Source organism: Parasteatoda tepidariorum, chromosome 1 (genome assembly GCF_043381705.1).
Source record: "Parasteatoda tepidariorum isolate YZ-2023 chromosome 1, CAS_Ptep_4.0, whole genome shotgun sequence".
Lineage (NCBI taxonomy): Eukaryota > Metazoa > Arthropoda > Arachnida > Araneae > Theridiidae > Parasteatoda > Parasteatoda tepidariorum.
In genome coordinates, this window is record NC_092204.1 from 79,603,728 (window position 1) to 79,621,541 (window position 17,814).

The 17,814-nt window shown below is 26.9% G+C and overlaps 1 protein-coding gene across 1 annotated transcript in view; it reads left to right on the forward strand.

The window, feature by feature from the left end:
• The window catches only part of LOC107441083 (synaptogenesis protein syg-2), a 75,472-nt gene that overhangs the window by 23,279 nt on the left and 34,379 nt on the right, over positions 1–17,814 (forward strand). Inside the window, exon 5 of the mRNA XM_016054226.4 lies at positions 17,635–17,745. Coding sequence (XP_015909712.3) covers positions 17,635–17,745 — 111 coding nt within the window. The remainder of the gene's footprint in view (positions 1–17,634; positions 17,746–17,814) is intronic.

The following is a 17,814-nucleotide window of genomic DNA, read 5'->3' on the forward strand; positions in this document are numbered from 1 at the left end:
AGCGATGATATATAAATATATCCAGATATATTCTTAAAATTTATATGGAAAAAATGTTCTTAATATGTCTAATGTACTTATTTTAAGAAAAATTCAATTGAAAAAAAACTATTTTTCATCAACCTAATCTGATGCCTAGGATGTATACGAATGTAATAGATAACATTAGTTTTATCCTTAAAATACAAATTACATCACAGAGCAATCGACGCGTTTAAGGCAAACGAAAATGGATATGCATAAATTCAACAGCTCTTTAGAAATCGGTAATGTTTACGCAACATTTTACTTTATTATTAATTGGTGAGCCAAATAAAACAGCAATTTAGCTCTTTCACAGCTATTTGATGGATAGCTTATCTAGTATGAATATGGGTGTTTCTGACTCTAAATTGCACAATTGATTGGCCTGAGGAATAGAGCCAAGAAATAATTGGATCAGTGAAACCAATTATCTAGCAACATTTCCATACAACATTGGCCTTCACGGGTGGTGAGCCAAGGTGTAATCCATATTCCATTTGATTTCTCTCTGTATGTAACATTCGGAATATGCTCGAATTTATTTGTCTAATAAACATAACAGCAACACATTTTGCGAAATTCTATAGCAATATTTATTGTGCAAATAACAGTTATCTCGAATGTGGAGTCATTATTTACAAGTATTTTTTTTAAATCTCTTATCAATCCCTATAATTTAGATATTTAAAAGCATACTCAAAACTGTAGCCAACAAAATATGCAGTTAAAATAATGACGAAGTTTAAAAAAAGAAAATTTTAATTCAAATTTGATGAAAGTTATGCATGTTAATCACATAAAATGTTAAATAATTCGTTGGGAAAAATTCCTGAAATGCTTGTTAGTTGGAATGCCATTATTTTTCTTTATTTCATAATATTTTTATTAATCACCATTTGTAAAATCATTGAAAACTAAATATTTATCTAAAATTTTATTTGAATTAAATACAATGCAAAATGTTATGCATGTTTTAATTAAAAATGTAATTATTTAGCAAAACTTTTTTTTTTAAGTTATAAATTAATTAAGACAAAATCAGGATATGATGCTATGAAACATTATATAATTGATTCCGGAGTTTTCTAGATAAAATTTAGGTTTTAACTTCAAAATTATTCAAAAATTAATCATTTTTGCTATCACTGAATATTTATATATTTTTAATAAGCCAGACTTAAAAAAAAACATATATAATTATAAATAACGTGTGTTAAAATTAGAATATATAAAAATTTACAGTAAGTGCAGATGTATAGTTTCAAATATACTGTTACTGTACTAAGATTACTTTAAAACTAATCCTAGGACATCAAGTATTTCCCAAAAAAATGTACACCATAAAATGAAGAATTAAAATACTATTTATATTACACATCTTCATCGGACTTAACGATTTATGCCGCTTCTGATACTCAGTATGTCACTTCTGACCGATAATATTTTGATTCCCATACAATAAAAGAATCCATACAATAAAATCTGACTTCACAACTTTTTATATACAAGTTTCTTGTTTTTTAATGTATTATACTGTCTTAAGCCTTTTGACTGTCACTTTTGACTGTTTGATATTTTACAATTCAAAACTTTATTTATTCCTGTCTACGGAGTTTTTTTCTGTGTCGTATAATGAATGCTTTTCTAAAAGTAGTTGTTTCTCTTTTTACAATGTTAATGGAAAAAAAAACAACAAGCTCTTCTCAAAAATTTCAAGTTCATTTTAATGCATGATTAGTTTACTTTAGTACATTCTGTGTAGATATTACTCTTAAAAAGTTTTAATAATCTACGTATAGTTTTACTTTAAAGAATAGTGTATTACTTTTATATAAAAAAAGTAAGAATTATTGGATTATGCAGGAAAATATTTATATATATAAAAGATTTTAAACAGGGCCATGGTAGCCTAGTGGTTAGAGAATGAGACTCGAGTCCGGAGGAGCCAGTGTTTGATCTTCGATTCTGCTAACACTCACCGAGTAAATACTATGTACGTGCTTGTGAAATCTGTGAAATCGGAAATCCTTTGGTCGTTTACTGAAAGTTACAAGGGGTACAGAGATCTGGAAAAAGTTTTATTCCCCTTCATTTGTCTAAATTGAGGCAGTAGTCTCACGAATGAGTGGGGCTGCAATCTATCCGCGGGCTTCTGAGCCAATACTTACTTTTACCCCTGAAGAGCTCCCCTGTCAAACGAAAGGCTCGCCTTTTTTACTTAATTCGCAAAAGACCAATAGCTGGCTTTCTTGGATTGTTCAAGAAGAAACAACGACAATGTTCTAGCAATACATATTCAAGTTTTTGCAATTATTCAATAAGTTGTACTCATAATATTGTTAAATTATGAAATTAAATTAAACTAGGCCGTGTTTTTAAAATCAAAATGTAACTCTTTCCAAAAATGACCCAATTTAACAAAAAAAAATCAAATAAATGACTATTATTTGTGAAAAATTACAAAAGGAACTCTTACACATAACCTTTCTACATACACTATTTGCCAATAAGTATTTGGACATCTATGCAAATGACTATATCTGCGGTCCTGGGATACGTCACGCCCTTATATATCGTATAGTAAACAACATCGGCATTAATTCATGCAAGACGCCTACTGCACTATTTTGGGTGACAATGTACTTCCTACGTTGTAGCAGTTTTACGGGGTGGACCCCAGCTACTTCAAGGATGACAATGCCAGCTGTCATGTTGCAAGGGTCACCAAGGCTTGGTATGGTGCCAGTGGGGTTAATCGAATGGATTGGCCTGCCCAGAGCCCAAATCTGAACCCTATCGAGAACCTCTGGGACGAGTTGGATCGTCGAATTAACGGATGTACTACCCGTCCAAAATCGGTGAAGGAACTTATGTGTCTTCTCCGAGCCGAGTGGAAGAAAAAACCACTAGCCGTGATACAAGGACTAGTGGAAAGTATGCCACGGAAGGTTCACGCTGTAATTGCCACTCGTGGAGTCTCTACCAACTATTGATTACGAATGAAGTTTGTTTTTCTTTTCAATCACCGTGTCCAAATACTTATTGGTAGATAGTGTATAACCCTGCTAACCTTTCTACACATAACCTTTCTAAATATATTACACGTAACCTTTCATATAAATTGCGAAAAAATCAAACTCGTTTATAAAACGCCTCATTTATTAATGCAATTATAGACTATTTAGCCGCAGTCTAAAGCAATGACTATGGCGGCAGAAAAAATTTCCTTTGCGATAAGGTTTAGGATATAATTAGATTATGGAAATAAATATATACGCTAATAATAGAGCATAAGCACATAATGTGGTTATTGTATTGATAGCTTCAGGCTGCTACTGACATTTATGCTTTTGACATATTTCAATATTTGTTTTAAGAAACGTAGATATCCAAATGCTTAAAAAGTCTTTTTATCTTTGAAAAAGACTAGCATTCATTGATTTTTTTATAAACAGATTATATTTACATTTTCATTTAAGTAATGTAGAATATTAAAAACAAATGTTCGTTAATTATCAGTATTAAAAACGGTTTTATTTTTTACTTATAAATACACAGTGAATAAAATGTATTCTAAGTTAAAAATTCACGCATTACAGTGACATTTTTATATCAAAAATTTTCAGATATTTCTTTTTCAGATTTAGATTCTATATTATTTTAATAAAATAAAAATGATAATTAATGTTATGTTGTTCTTAATTTCTAAATTAATATATTTAAAAATGTAATTGGGCAAAATTTATTTTATTTGTATTAGATTAGATTGATTTTTCACTTTAGTTATATAGATAAATACTTGTTTTTTAAAGTATTTTGCTATTGAAAGTGAAATTTAGTAAATTTTTTTTTATTTCCGAATAACTCTTTTATTTTAAGTAACAATGGATAAGATATGTCTATAAAATGCTTTTTAACTTTCATTTATTTATAAAAATGATAATAATAACTAGTAAATATTAAAATATTTTATTAGTCACATAGAACATTACTTGTTTTTCAGAGTATTTAGCTATTGGAAATATAATGGAGCAAAACTTTTATACTTCCGAATAAACACTCCCTTTTATTTTCTTTTAAGTTGCAATGGATATGACATGTTTATGAAATGCTTGTAAACGTTTGAATATATTTATAAAAGTGATAATACTAGTAATTATTATAATATATTATAAAAATATATGTATGTAGTTTAAAAAATAAAAAATAAATATTTTACTTTACTCTGTGGTATAACATTTTTCAAAATGATAATGTAGGTGGAAAAGTTATTCATTAATTTTTCTTTTATATTTTGTAAATAAATCAAATATTTATATTTAAATCAGAAAAATATTTAACTTAATAATTGATATTTTGTGTACTAAATTTATAAATAAATAAAACGAATAAAAAGAAATTAATAAAGCATTCTTCATAATTTAATTTTCATAAGTTCGATTTATTTCATCATGACTTACAAATGTAAAAATGCTACCTAGGTTTAAAATAACTAATATTTGTTAATATATTATTCATGTTAAATAAAAATTTAATTATTTTCTCATAATCTTAAATTAATTGAAGTGAGCTGTTTTATTATCAACAAATTTTGTCTACCTTCTAAAATCGAACACATTTTTAAGGATGTTTAAAATATTTAGAATAAGTACACTAGGGAAATATGATCGAACTGAGATTCATTTAAGTAAGAATTTTAAAAAAGCCTTAAACTAATCTTTAAAATTGATTTTGAACTGAATGCTTGTACTTTTCTGCATGAGTCTCGTCACCCAAGTCAAATTTCTTGATGGTTCCATCAAAACAATTTGATGGTTTATGTTGGTTTCGGTGTTATTTATGATCCGACATGATTCAATGTTCACGATCATCCAACATTTTCCATTATTCATTCATGGTTTTTGATATGCCAACAAACTTCCATCATAGAATAATAGAAAATGCTACCTTTATTGAGAAGTTTAATTCTCATGGAACAACAATCCATGGTGGTCCGTGATGGTTGCAACTATACATTCCCTTAATGGTTTGATGGAAATTCTTGTTGGAACGTGAATATACCATCAAAACAATTTTTTTAAAAGTTGGATCATCATAAATAAGTACGAATTTCAACATTAGGTTGATGGTGGTTCATGAACGTTCCAACGTTTTATTTCTAATTACTGATGGTTAAACGTGAACCATCTTCAAGATACAAACCATCAAAACAAGCTGATTTTCTTATGTTGGACCATCATAAATCTGTCCGAGTGCCTGCATTGGAATGATGGTTACTTATGTCGGTTACAATCAAAAATATAATGGTTCCTGATGGAATTATTGATGATTATCATCAAGATTATGTTGGTCCATCAATGGAAAACAATCAAAAATTCTGACTTGAGCAGGCAGTGCGTATACGCGTATTTAATTAAAAGAAGAAAAAAAAACATCGTATTCAAAATTTGATCAAATATTGTGATATTTTTTTAGAAAAAACTGTTAATAAAAGTAAACAAAAAAACTGCTTTCTATCATTTCATTAATTTAATTAATCAACCGCAGACTAAGATCGACATTCTCTATTAAAATTATTCTCGTATTATTTAAATTATGCAAGTGCTCATCAATAATAGCTCAATTTGAACTGAAACTTGACTCAAAATTAATTAAGCAATTCTATCAATCAACATTTTTTAATATTTCAATCAATAACCAATTTAAAATTCAATTTCCCAATTTGTAGAAAATTTGAAACATATTAAGATTAATGTGTTATAGTAACGTTGGACTGGAATATTGGTTTAAATCAGCTATATCGGATTTTTTAGAGCCTGGAAACAAAGTAATAAACTCAAGATCTCAATTAAACAAATTGAACGAAAAAAATAATATGTTAGACAGAAAATACATACAAAGAATTAATTTACAATGAGTAAGTTGGGTATTTTGAAGCCTTTTTTTATTATTTAAGTATCAGATTCATATGTATGTTTTCCTGATATTCTAAAAAAAGTTTCACATTTCGCTCAAAGATTTTAATAAAATCATTGTAATTTATGAGCAGTAAATAAGTAGTAAATATTAAAAATATATTCAGTGCGTATATTGTTCCTTTGATTCTTTTTTTGAAAGTCTATGAGAAAATTACTAGAAAGAAAAGTATTTCTTGTTGTCGAAAAATTCTTTGGATATTTTTCATGTTGATGAAAGGAAGAACTCATAATTAATACCTTAAACCTTAATAAAACTTCTGGCTATATGAATTCTGACTGATGAAGTGATTAGTGTAAGATACAAAATCTTCAAATTCATCTTTCTTTGTAAATTCTCAAAATACGCAAAAAAGCTTGAAATGAGGATTTCTTTAAAAACCTTTTTTGAATAAGTCTATATTTTAAAATTTAATTTAGTTGTAATCTAATGTTAGAATACATATTCTAAAATTACGGTAAGATAACCGGCAGCAATCTGTCCATTCAATTAATTGTAAAATGCACGGAAAATATTTTTTTTTTTACTTTTACGGTCTTGAAACTGTTTACAAGTAGTAAAGTTAAAAAACCATAAATACAAAATTGCATGTTTTTTAGCAATTTACAACTAGCATGCTTTAAAAACCTTAAGCAGAAATTTAAGTAGGCATTAGAGCTAGGCTTTTCGTTAGATAATGAGTATTGAAGTTAATTTGCGGTTGAGCTGTGTTTTGTAAAATAAACCATGAAATGTATTTTAATTAGTTTATCTGGTTGTTTCACCTATATTGCAAGAAATGAGAAATACTTGACTTTTTTGGATGCGCAGAAACCTGGAAACTCTGCATAAATTGAAGGGAATGAAGAAAATATTATGGTGTCAACACTGGGACTGGAACTTGTGAGATTGAAATATTATCCCTTTCGGCTGATATATGTACCCAACTGAAAGGAGCTTAGTGACTTCATTAAGTGTTAGTAGGCGCGATAAAATTCTGGTTGTTGAAACCTTTTAGGTGAAAGCTGTTAATGAACGTTTTTTCTCACAGTTAATAGTTTGAATACCAACTTATTTATGGTTATTTGCCTGCTTTGTAGGAATATGAATATGATAAAATGACTATTAAATAAATTATTATTTAACCATTTGTTCCTAGAAATCTCTAACAGAGTATATAGTATGATACTAGCCATAGCAACATGATCACAGAGTANTATATATACTAGAGGGCTCCACCCCCTGCTCACTGCCGCTCGCCAACCCCCGATAATTGCTACACAATTACATTTACAATTACAACAAACTTAAAGTCGTTTTCCTGGAGATTAGCTGGCAATTTTTCTGCACCAACATCACATAAAGAGAATATGATAGGAATGAAAAATGTCAGAGGAACTTATTATCAACATTATAAACTTATATAAAGCAATTTCAATACAAACAATAGTATAAACTTATATAAAGCGAGGAGGCAATATTATTTAACACATTACTATAGGGCATTAGCCGGAGATTAATCTCCGTATCCGAAGCACGCGTGGTAGAGCCTGACTCAAATCATTGTTGATCTTATAGGATGCCAGACTTAGAGGACTTTACTCCTCTTAGATGCCGGTCGCTCCCTATATGGTGCTTTACCTCCCCCCCCCTTTAATTTAAATTTTAAACTGAAAACAATTAAAACCTGATGAAAAAAAACTTTACAAAAATTACGAACAAATTTAAACATTTAATATTAATAAGTTGATTCTAAGTAATATTTCAAAAGCAAATACCATTTCAAGTAATTGCCCAGTTAACTTCAAAACTGTCAACTGACAAAATATTTTAGTTTCAATCAGAAGTATTCGTAAGTACACCAAGGTATTCGTTTTCATTTAAACGTCTTGACTTTTCAACGTTTCTTCTCCGCGCATTCCGCCGTCGCGTATTGATAGCACTACGATTATTCTCCAGTTAATTTCGTGCAGCTAAATCATGTTCAGCTCTATGCCGCTGTTGATATCGCCTAAGATATTCACGGCGATCCAATTTTTTATAAAAGATATAAGTATTTTAAAGTAAACTTTGTTCAATATATATTGATAATTTGGAATGTAAATAATTTTTTGAGAGAGTGTTGAGTCGTGCTTCCAATAACTCTACACGATTTATCAAAGCTATTAAAATATATTGGAATTCTAAAAAAATAACGGCGTTCTATCAGAACAAAAATTTTATTATAAAACTTTGGAACAACTATCTTTTTACATTGCCCCTCAAAATTATTAATAAACACTGGATAATATTGCATTAATGACACTTTTATCTAATGACATCATAAACAATCGTTTGCATAAAGTTCAGTTCATAATAATCATATATAATCGTTTGCATAAATAATCGCTCGGTCTTTTTACAGCTTTACGTAACAAGTGTGAGAATTTGTTTTTTTTTTCTTTTTTCGATTGGCGATGTTATAATTTTGTGGTTGAGTTAATAAATCTTCCTTTTTATAAACGTTATAGTAGAGTTTTCTTAATTATTTGATTCGAAGTCTTCTGAGTTTTATTTGAGGTCAGTTTGTATTTTGTATTTTTTGACAGCATTTTTAAAAATTATTACCTTTTCACATACATGCGTTCTCAATTTTGATTGGCAGTTTTGTGCGTTACGAACCAGAAGTCTTCTGTGATTGGCTATGTGTTATCATTCCACTCTCTTCTTATATATAAAAATTCTTGTTTATCTTCTTATATTTTCATTAAAAAACTGAAATACAAGACAAAATAAAATTGTGATGATTTAATTTTAAAACTACTTCATTTATTTTAAACTCCTTTTGACAGAAAGAAATTTAACAATAAATTATGCATATTTTATTTAAAAAAAGGAATTTTTTTGAGTTTAAGCATAATGTTTACCAGCAAATCAGAATTTTTTTTTTTCAGAATTGACTCATAGAACATTAGTGACTTATTTTTGTGTACTATTTGCGAGATAGAGCAAAAAACATTAATAGAGCATTTAAATTAAATTAAAAAACAGAGAATTTTTTTAAACTACTTCGCTTATTTTAAGTCAAGTGTCTCTGACACCTTAAATATCGATAAATGCTTATTCTTAGTTTGAATAAATTTCTATAAGTTTTTAAAAGATATCAATGCATAAAAAATTATCAAGTCGGTGCAAAATAAATAAAAAACTATATAAACTAAATATTCTGTATAACTTTTTTTAAAATCTTTTTTAAGTCATAATTATTTCTGAATAAATATTGATTTTGGAATAATATGAAGATGAATTTCATAAAAAATAATTATTTATCCGACTGGAAATAGTCCATAAATTTTAAACGGTAAAACCATTTTCCACTACAGATAAAATATAATTTAAAAATATCCAGCAGAAACATTACTTCTGCAAAATAGGTTCAGTTAAATATAGNGTGAGATACAACAAAAAAAGTTTAATAGAAAAGTCTAAGCATTTTTTTAAAAACTATTTCATTTATTTTAAGTCCAGTGCCTCTAACCCCTTAAATATCGATAAATGCTTATTCTTAGTTTGAATCAATGGTTATAAATTTTTCTCAGATATCAGTGCATAAAAAATTATCATGTCGGTGCAAAATTAATTAAAAAAATATATAAACTAAATATTCTGTATAACTTAAATCCTATATAAGTCATAATTATTTCTGAATAAATATTGATTTTGGAATAATATGAAGATGAATTTCATCAAAAATAATTACTTTAACCGACTGGAAATAGTCCATAAATTTTAAACGGTAAAAACATTTTCCACTACAGATAAAATATAATTTAAAAATATCCAGCAGAAACATTATTTCTACAAAATTGGTTCAGTTAAATATAGTAAAAAAATCAGTTATTTTCAATATATTTTTTGAAAAATGTTCCTTCATAAAATTTTAAATAATTTCACTGATGCAGTCATTTGGCGAGAAAACTTTCTTCTTCGATAAAATGTGGTTAAATTCTCCGATATCGATTTTTTGGTGGATGAAAATATTCGAATCTTATTCATCTCAACTGAAAAATCCAATTTCTCATTTTTTTAAGAAAAATGTTTGCTGTCTCTTCTAGAGTTGGTAAAATTTTCCTGCGGATATAATTAACGTAATTCAATTTCATTTCCTTTCTGTGAGTGTAGTTCGTTTGACTTGTTCGTTCTTAAATTTCTTTGCAGATAAAACAAATGATTTGACAAGAGAGTTTAATTTGCATAACAGTTAAATGAACAGTGAAATGAATTTGCATTAACAGTGAAATGAAACCTAATTAACTTCCTCATTTTTCTATTCTGCAATTTTAACAGCATCCCCTCAAAAATATATTTACTTTATTACTAGACGTAAAGTATCAAATTAAGCTTTGAACAGACAATAAATATGTTTGGTGATATTTTTATTTTAAAAAATGTCTTTGAGATGGAAAATTATGTTTTTTGTAAAATGTTGGATAATCTATGCTGTCCGTTAAAACGTTAAAAATGTTTCGCATAAAAATTTTATTAAATTATTATTGGTTACGACAGGCCAAATTTATTTAATGTATAACAAACTTCGCGTGTGTGTTTAACTGCAGCAAATAAAATTGCTTTTAAAAACATTCCTAGTCACTGATTGAGAATATTCTCTGTTGCTTAATAAGGGAATAATTACCATTTTAGTTTATGAAAGACAAGAGGTAACTTAGTTTTTTACTGATTGTATCTAAGATTTTGCAATTAGATTATCATGCACGGTCGATTACCGCCTGTTTTATATGAGTCTCCATTCACTTTAATGTACAATGATCATTAAACATGTTATAACCATTCAATCTAAAAATTGAATCATATTTTTAAGGTTTTAATTATATTCAAAGAAACATTTGTTGCATTAGAAAAGTTTAACTTCATTTATTTTAATTCCAAAAAACTAATAACGGTGCCTAATTTCGTAAAACGTAAGTGCATAATCACATGACAATTGAGAAATATTTTTTTCCCGTTTTATTCTTTCGATAAATTAATTTTCTAGTCTCATATACTGTTTAAATGTTTAATCTAGCTTAAACAAATTTATTTGTAAATTTTCAAATAGATTTTCTAAATTTTATGAAGATGGAAACGCTTATTTTGTAACATTAATTAATAAATATTAATATGCACTAAACTGTTCTTTCTAAATTTAAATAGTGTAGTTAATTATTTAAATACATTTCTTTGAATTTATATTACTATTAACGAAAGAGGTTTTGTTAAACTTCTTATTTTGTGACTAAATGCTTACTGAAGGTTACAAGTGTTTGAAAAATGAAAAATGGGTGTAACTATATTTTTTCAAGCATTGCATTTTTATGAATTTTTATTAATATAAAGCATTACTTCTTAGAATAAAATAAAATAAATTGCTTATATATATTTCTTAAGAACTAAATAAGTTTAACCATGGCAAATCAAGATTTCTTGTCTGTGCATCCATCCCTTAAAATTAATTAAGGTAGAGAGAAAAAAATAATAAATAAACAAAATTCAATTTTTTATTACTTTAAAATTATAAACAATTATTATGAATATGTAAACAATAGCTTCTCAAATAAATTGTTAAAAATAAGTCTCTTGTATTGGACAGACAATGTAATAAGCTTTAGNGTCACTTTTGTGTTCACTAATTTGGATAGTTTATGCTGTCCGTTAAAACGTTAAGAAAGTTTCGTGTAAAAATTTTATTAAATTATTATTGGTCACGACAGGCCAAATTTATTTAATTTATAGCAAACTTTGTGTATGTGTTTAACTGAAGCAAATTAAATTGCTTTTAAAAACATTCCTAGTCGCTGATTGAGAATATTCTCAGTTTCTTAATAAGGGAATAATAGCCATTTTAATTTATGAAAGACAAGACATAACTTAGTTTTTTACTGATCGTATCTATGATTTTGAAATTATCTTATCATGCATCGTCGATTACCGCCTGCTTCATATGCGTCTCCATTCCCTTTAAAGAACAATGATCATCAAATATGTTATTATCATTCTATCTAAAAACTGAATCATATTTTTAAGGTTTTATTTATATTCAAAGCCAAACAACTTTTTTTCAAACAAAAGTTTTTAATTCAAAACATAACTTTTAGAAACATTTGTTGCATAAGAAAAGTTTAACTTCATTTATTTTAATTACCAAAAAATAATAGCGATGCATAATTTCGTAAAACGTAAGTGCATAATCACATGACAATTGAGAAAAAAATTTTTCGCGTTCTATTCTTTCGATAAATTAAATTTCTAGTCTTTTATGTTGTTTAAATGTTTAATCTAGCTTAAGCAAATTTATTTGTAAATTTTCAAATAGTTTCTAAAACTTATAAAGTATATTTTTCAACATTAATTAATAAATTTTGATATGCACTTAACTGTTCTTTCTAAATTTAAATATTATAATTAATTATTTAAATACATTTCTTTGAATTTATATTACTATTAACGAAAGAGGTTTTGTTAAACTTCTTATTTTGTGACTAAATGTTTACTGAAGGTTACAAGTGTTTGAAAAAAATGGATGTAATTATATTTTGTCAAGCATTGCATTTTTATGAATTCTTATAAATATAAAGCATTATTTTTCAGAATAAAATAAATTATTGTTTATATATATTTCTTAAGAACTAAGTAAGTTTAACCATGGTAAATCAAGATTTTTTGTCTGTGCATCCATCTCCTAAAATTAATTAAGGTAGTCCAGGTGAAAAAATAAATAAATAAATAAAAAGAATTTTTTATTAAATAAATTAAAAGCAATTATTATAAATATGTAAACAATAACTTCTCAAATAAATTGTTGAAAATTAGTCTCATGTGTTGGACAGACAAAGAAATAAGCTTTATAATAAGTCAGCTTTCATATATTTATTAAAATAAAACTTTCTCGAATTCAACAACTTTCTGCAACATTTAAATTAACATTAAAAGCAATAAAAATATCATTCAAATTTACTTTATTTCAAACGATAATTTTTTTCTCTCTTGATAACTATTAATCAGTAATTTTCATTATTAATCATCATTTAATAACAGGCAGTTGCATTAAAAATAATCTAAATCGCAGCACTGAATTATATAATAATAATCTTCAAGAATATTGTTTAATTAAAATTTGTAGCAGTACCAGGTTTGAAATACAAATGACAATTTAATAAATGTGCAACAACCTAAATGTCTGTTCTTGTGTTGATAGTATGGTAATGAATTCGGAAGAGGTAATAAATAGCTGTTTGCAGTAATAAGTTTGTTTTGTCACATTATGCTAACTGCCTGCCGTAACGACAATAGGAAATTGCTCGGATTTAGTCCCTTAATGAGTCATCATTGCAAGACGATTCACTGAATAAACACATAGAGCATTTTGATCTAATATTGCGTGCGATTAAGACTTAATTCCGCACCAAGTAAAGGAATAATAAAAGGGGGATAAAATAAACGAAATATATTAAGGTTTTATTAAAAGCCTTTCGTTAACAGTTATCAATGAAAATGACTTACTGTTTCGTTTTTTTTTCTCCTATTGCTTTTAAAAATATGTAATAATTTTTTTTTAAATATTTTTTATTTATTCTAAAAAAACTAAATATCTAACTAATCTGTTGAAATATATGAAAGGTTTATTAAAAGCCTCTGAGATAAAAATTACTCACTGTTTCTCATTTTTCGTATTTTATCATAGGTCTAAGAAAATATTCAATAATTATTTATTAAATATTTTTAACGTATTATTTAAAAAAAAACTATTTAATTTTTAATAATAAGTTTATTTTTTAGATACTGTCCAACATATGAGTATAATATAGTTTAATATAATTGTGTAATAGTAAGAAAATGATTTTGAAAACCAGAATGTGTTATCCAATGCCATTTGAATGGATATATTACAAAATGACTGGTTTAAATACCCATTTTAGTTTTTGCCCGAAATGTCATTACCGTATAAAACGGTAATTTTACTATATTTTTTCTCCTTGAATAGAAACATTAAAAAGTATTCAGATCACGAGTGCATAACGTTTAAAAGATTTTATTTGAATTGATTAACTGTTGAAAATAAAAACATTAAAAAATGTATTTAAATTAAGAAAAAAAAAGATAAATATAAGTAGGTTTAATCGCTATTAATCATAATAATCGTTGTCGTTATTAATATTTATAACGTCACAAAATGCAAGAAAAAATAAAAAAAAAAAACGAAGAAATTTTTTTTTTAAAAATTGCATTATTGAAAAAGAAAACTTTTATCATTAGACTTTAAACCTTTTGTTATGTAACACTTGAATAATAAATTAAGTGAACAGGATTAGTAAAAAAGGTTTCCTAAAAAAACGATTTATGAGAATTTGAATCAATAAAATTTAAAAAGGATTTAACACATATCTTAAGTTACACTGCGCTTTAGATTAATGTGAGGCAGTGCAGGAGAGAGAATAAGAGACAGAGATTAAAGTAATTTTTATACTTTTTTTGCAACGTAATATATAATAGTAATATTTTTTACAAAAAAAACTATTTGTAATATTTTTTATTTAGGCCAGTATAAAACAATTTATATTTAACAATTTTTATTTATATTTTTGTATCATAAGAAGAAATATGTATGAATATGTTTTCATGCATACGTTACCGAAAATGTTACGCTACCGCAACTTTCTATATAGTAACAAGGTAAAGGATGGAATATGGGAAAAAGTCTGAATATACCGACTAAGTGCTCCCCTTAATGTAAAATAAACAACCAAAGCTCGAAATAACTACCTATTTCGCACAATAAAAAATTGCCGAATGTCAAGAAACAAGCGTCTTTTGACTAAAAGTTTTTTTTTTAAAGACAATCTTTCATTATTAATTATTTAAAAAATAACGTTTGTATTTTTAAGGAATGAACGACTTTTAAAATGCAGCTTGATCTCATTTTCTTGATCGCATTTTTAGATAAAATGGGGCATCGTAAGAAATATCTATAATTAAAACCGTAAGCAACACCCATAACAATTAGCATATAACTCTATTAATTGATATTTTGTCTGAAAATGCCTATACATTCAATTGATTGCGAGAATTTCTTGCACTTTGTAATAAGTGTAGGTTTATTTTCATTATTGTCTCTACATGTATGTTTCAATTCTACACTTATACCCCCTCTCACTACCCACAGTCAATGTCACCGGTATAGCCAAAACATATGAAGCTGCTCCCACACAATATATATCTTGCTTCAAATCCAGACCCTGATAGTTTTCCCTCTCTTTGAATGAAATTCTAAAATACATAAACAGTTTTAATGATAAAAGGATCACAATTTCCATTTCCATTGTCATCAAATTTGAAATTGTGTGTTTATGAAGTTTTGCTTTCGCAATTTTCAATACAACTATGCAATGCCATGCAAAAATCTTAGCACGTATGACTAAACATTTGTTTAGCGAAAGTGATACTATAATTTCACTGATCGACTAAAATCCACTTGTTTACTCAGTTGAATTCAAAACTAGAGTGTCCTATCTTATATAAAAAAAAAGATTCATTTGAATTAAGAAAAATGTGTTTTCTAAATACTTGTTAAAAAAAAAAAAACATACAAGATTTGCAAGTCTGCCTTTTTCATGTATTATTTTAATTGCCATGAAATAGAACAAAATCTAAACTATCTAGGTAACCAACCGACAACAAGAAAAGTCATAATTTAATTCCGTAAAAGCTTTATGATTTTTTCCTCAGTAAGAAAATGGTATAAAATCGGTTAAGTATAGCAAATATTTCATGTTATACAATTTGAATATTTTACATATAAAATCAATTGGTTTAGTACAGAATATTTTAAGAATTTATATAGCTACATATGAGTGTTTCAGTTAAGGAAATATTGTAATACATAATGAGCACAAGTAATGCATTGGCTAAAAAATAATTTAATTTTATATTTTTTTCTTATTTTATAATTTTTTCTATTACTGTTTGCAATTTTCTATTTTAATGATGTCTTACAGTGCCACCAAAAGGAATTATCATACGTGATAAAAGCGGTAATAAAATAAACACAATAGCTGGTCCTTATCACCTGGGAGAAGAACTTCATTTATTTTGCGATGCCGTAGGAGGTATTATGATTATGATTTTTTTACTATTTCAGAAATTTTGCCACAATTGAAGACTGTGTTTTAATTATGTTTTTGCAACTAATCACATAGTTGTNAATAATAAGAAGAAGTATGTCAGAATTTGTTTTCATGCATACGTTACCGAAATTGTTACGTTACCGCAACTTTCTATATAATAACAAGGTAATGAATGGAATACGGGAAAAAAGTGTATAGAAAAGTCTGAATATACCTTCTAAGTGTTCCCAATAATGTCAAATAAACAACCAAAGGACGAAATAACTACCTATTTCGCACAATAAAGAAATTGTCGAATGTCAAGAGATAAGCGTCGTTTAACTAAAAGTTTTTTTTAAAGACAGTCTTACATTATTAATTATTTAAAAAATAACGCTTGTATTTTTTAGGAATGAATGACTTTTAAATTACAGCTTGATCTCATTTTCTCCTTTCGCATTTTTACTTAAAATGGCGCATCGTAAAAAATATCTATAATTAATACCATAAGCAATACCTATACCAATTTGTATATAACTCTATTAATTGATATTTTGTCTGAAAATGCCTATGCATTCAATTGATTGCAAGAATGTCTTACACTTTGTAACAAGTGTAGGTTTATTATCATTATTGCCTCTATATGTATGTTTAAATTCTACACTTATACCCCTCTCACTACCCACAGTCACAGTCACCGGTGTGGCAAAAACATATGAAGCTGCTCCCACACAATATAAATCTTGCTTCACATCCAAACCCTGATAGTTTTCCCCCGCTTTAAATGAAATTCTAAAATACATAAACAATTTTAATGATAAAAGGATTACAATTTCCATTTCCATTGTCATTAAATTTGAAATTGTGTGTTTATGAAGTTTTTCTTTCGCAATTTTCAATGCAACAATGCAATACCATACAAAAAACTTAGCACGTATGACTAATCATTTGTCTAGCGAAAGTGATAATATAATTTCATTGTTCGACTAAAATCCACTTGTTTACAAGTCGAATTCAAAATTCGAGTGTCCTATCTTATTTAAAAAAAAGGTTCATTTGAATTACGAAAAATGTGTCTTCTAAATGCTTGTTAAAAAAAGTCTAACATATAAGACTTACAAATCTGCCTTTTTCATGTATTATATTAATTGCCAGGAATAGAGCAAAATCTAAACTATCTAATGAAAAACCGACGACAAGAAAAGTCATAATTTGTTCGGTAGACGCTTTATGATTTTTTTCCTCTGTAAGAAAATGGTATAAAATTGGTTAAATATAGCAAATATTTCATGTTATACAATTTGAATATTTTACATATAAAATCAATTGGTTTGGTACAGAATATTTTGAGAATTTATATAGCTACATGAGTGTTTCAGTTAAGGAAATATTGTAATACATAATGAACACAAGTAATGCATTGGCTAAACAATAATTTAATTTTACGTATATATTTTTTCTTATTTTCTTATTTTTTCTATTACTGTTTGCAATTTTCTATATTAATGATGTCTTACAGTGCCACCAAAAGGAATTATTATACGTGATAAAAGCGGTAATAAAGTAAACACAATAGCTGGTCCTTATCACCTGGGAGAAGAACTTCATTTATTTTGCGATGCCGTAGGAGGTATTATGATTATGATTTTTTTACTATTTCAGAAATTTTGCCACAATTGAAGACTGTGTTTTAATTATG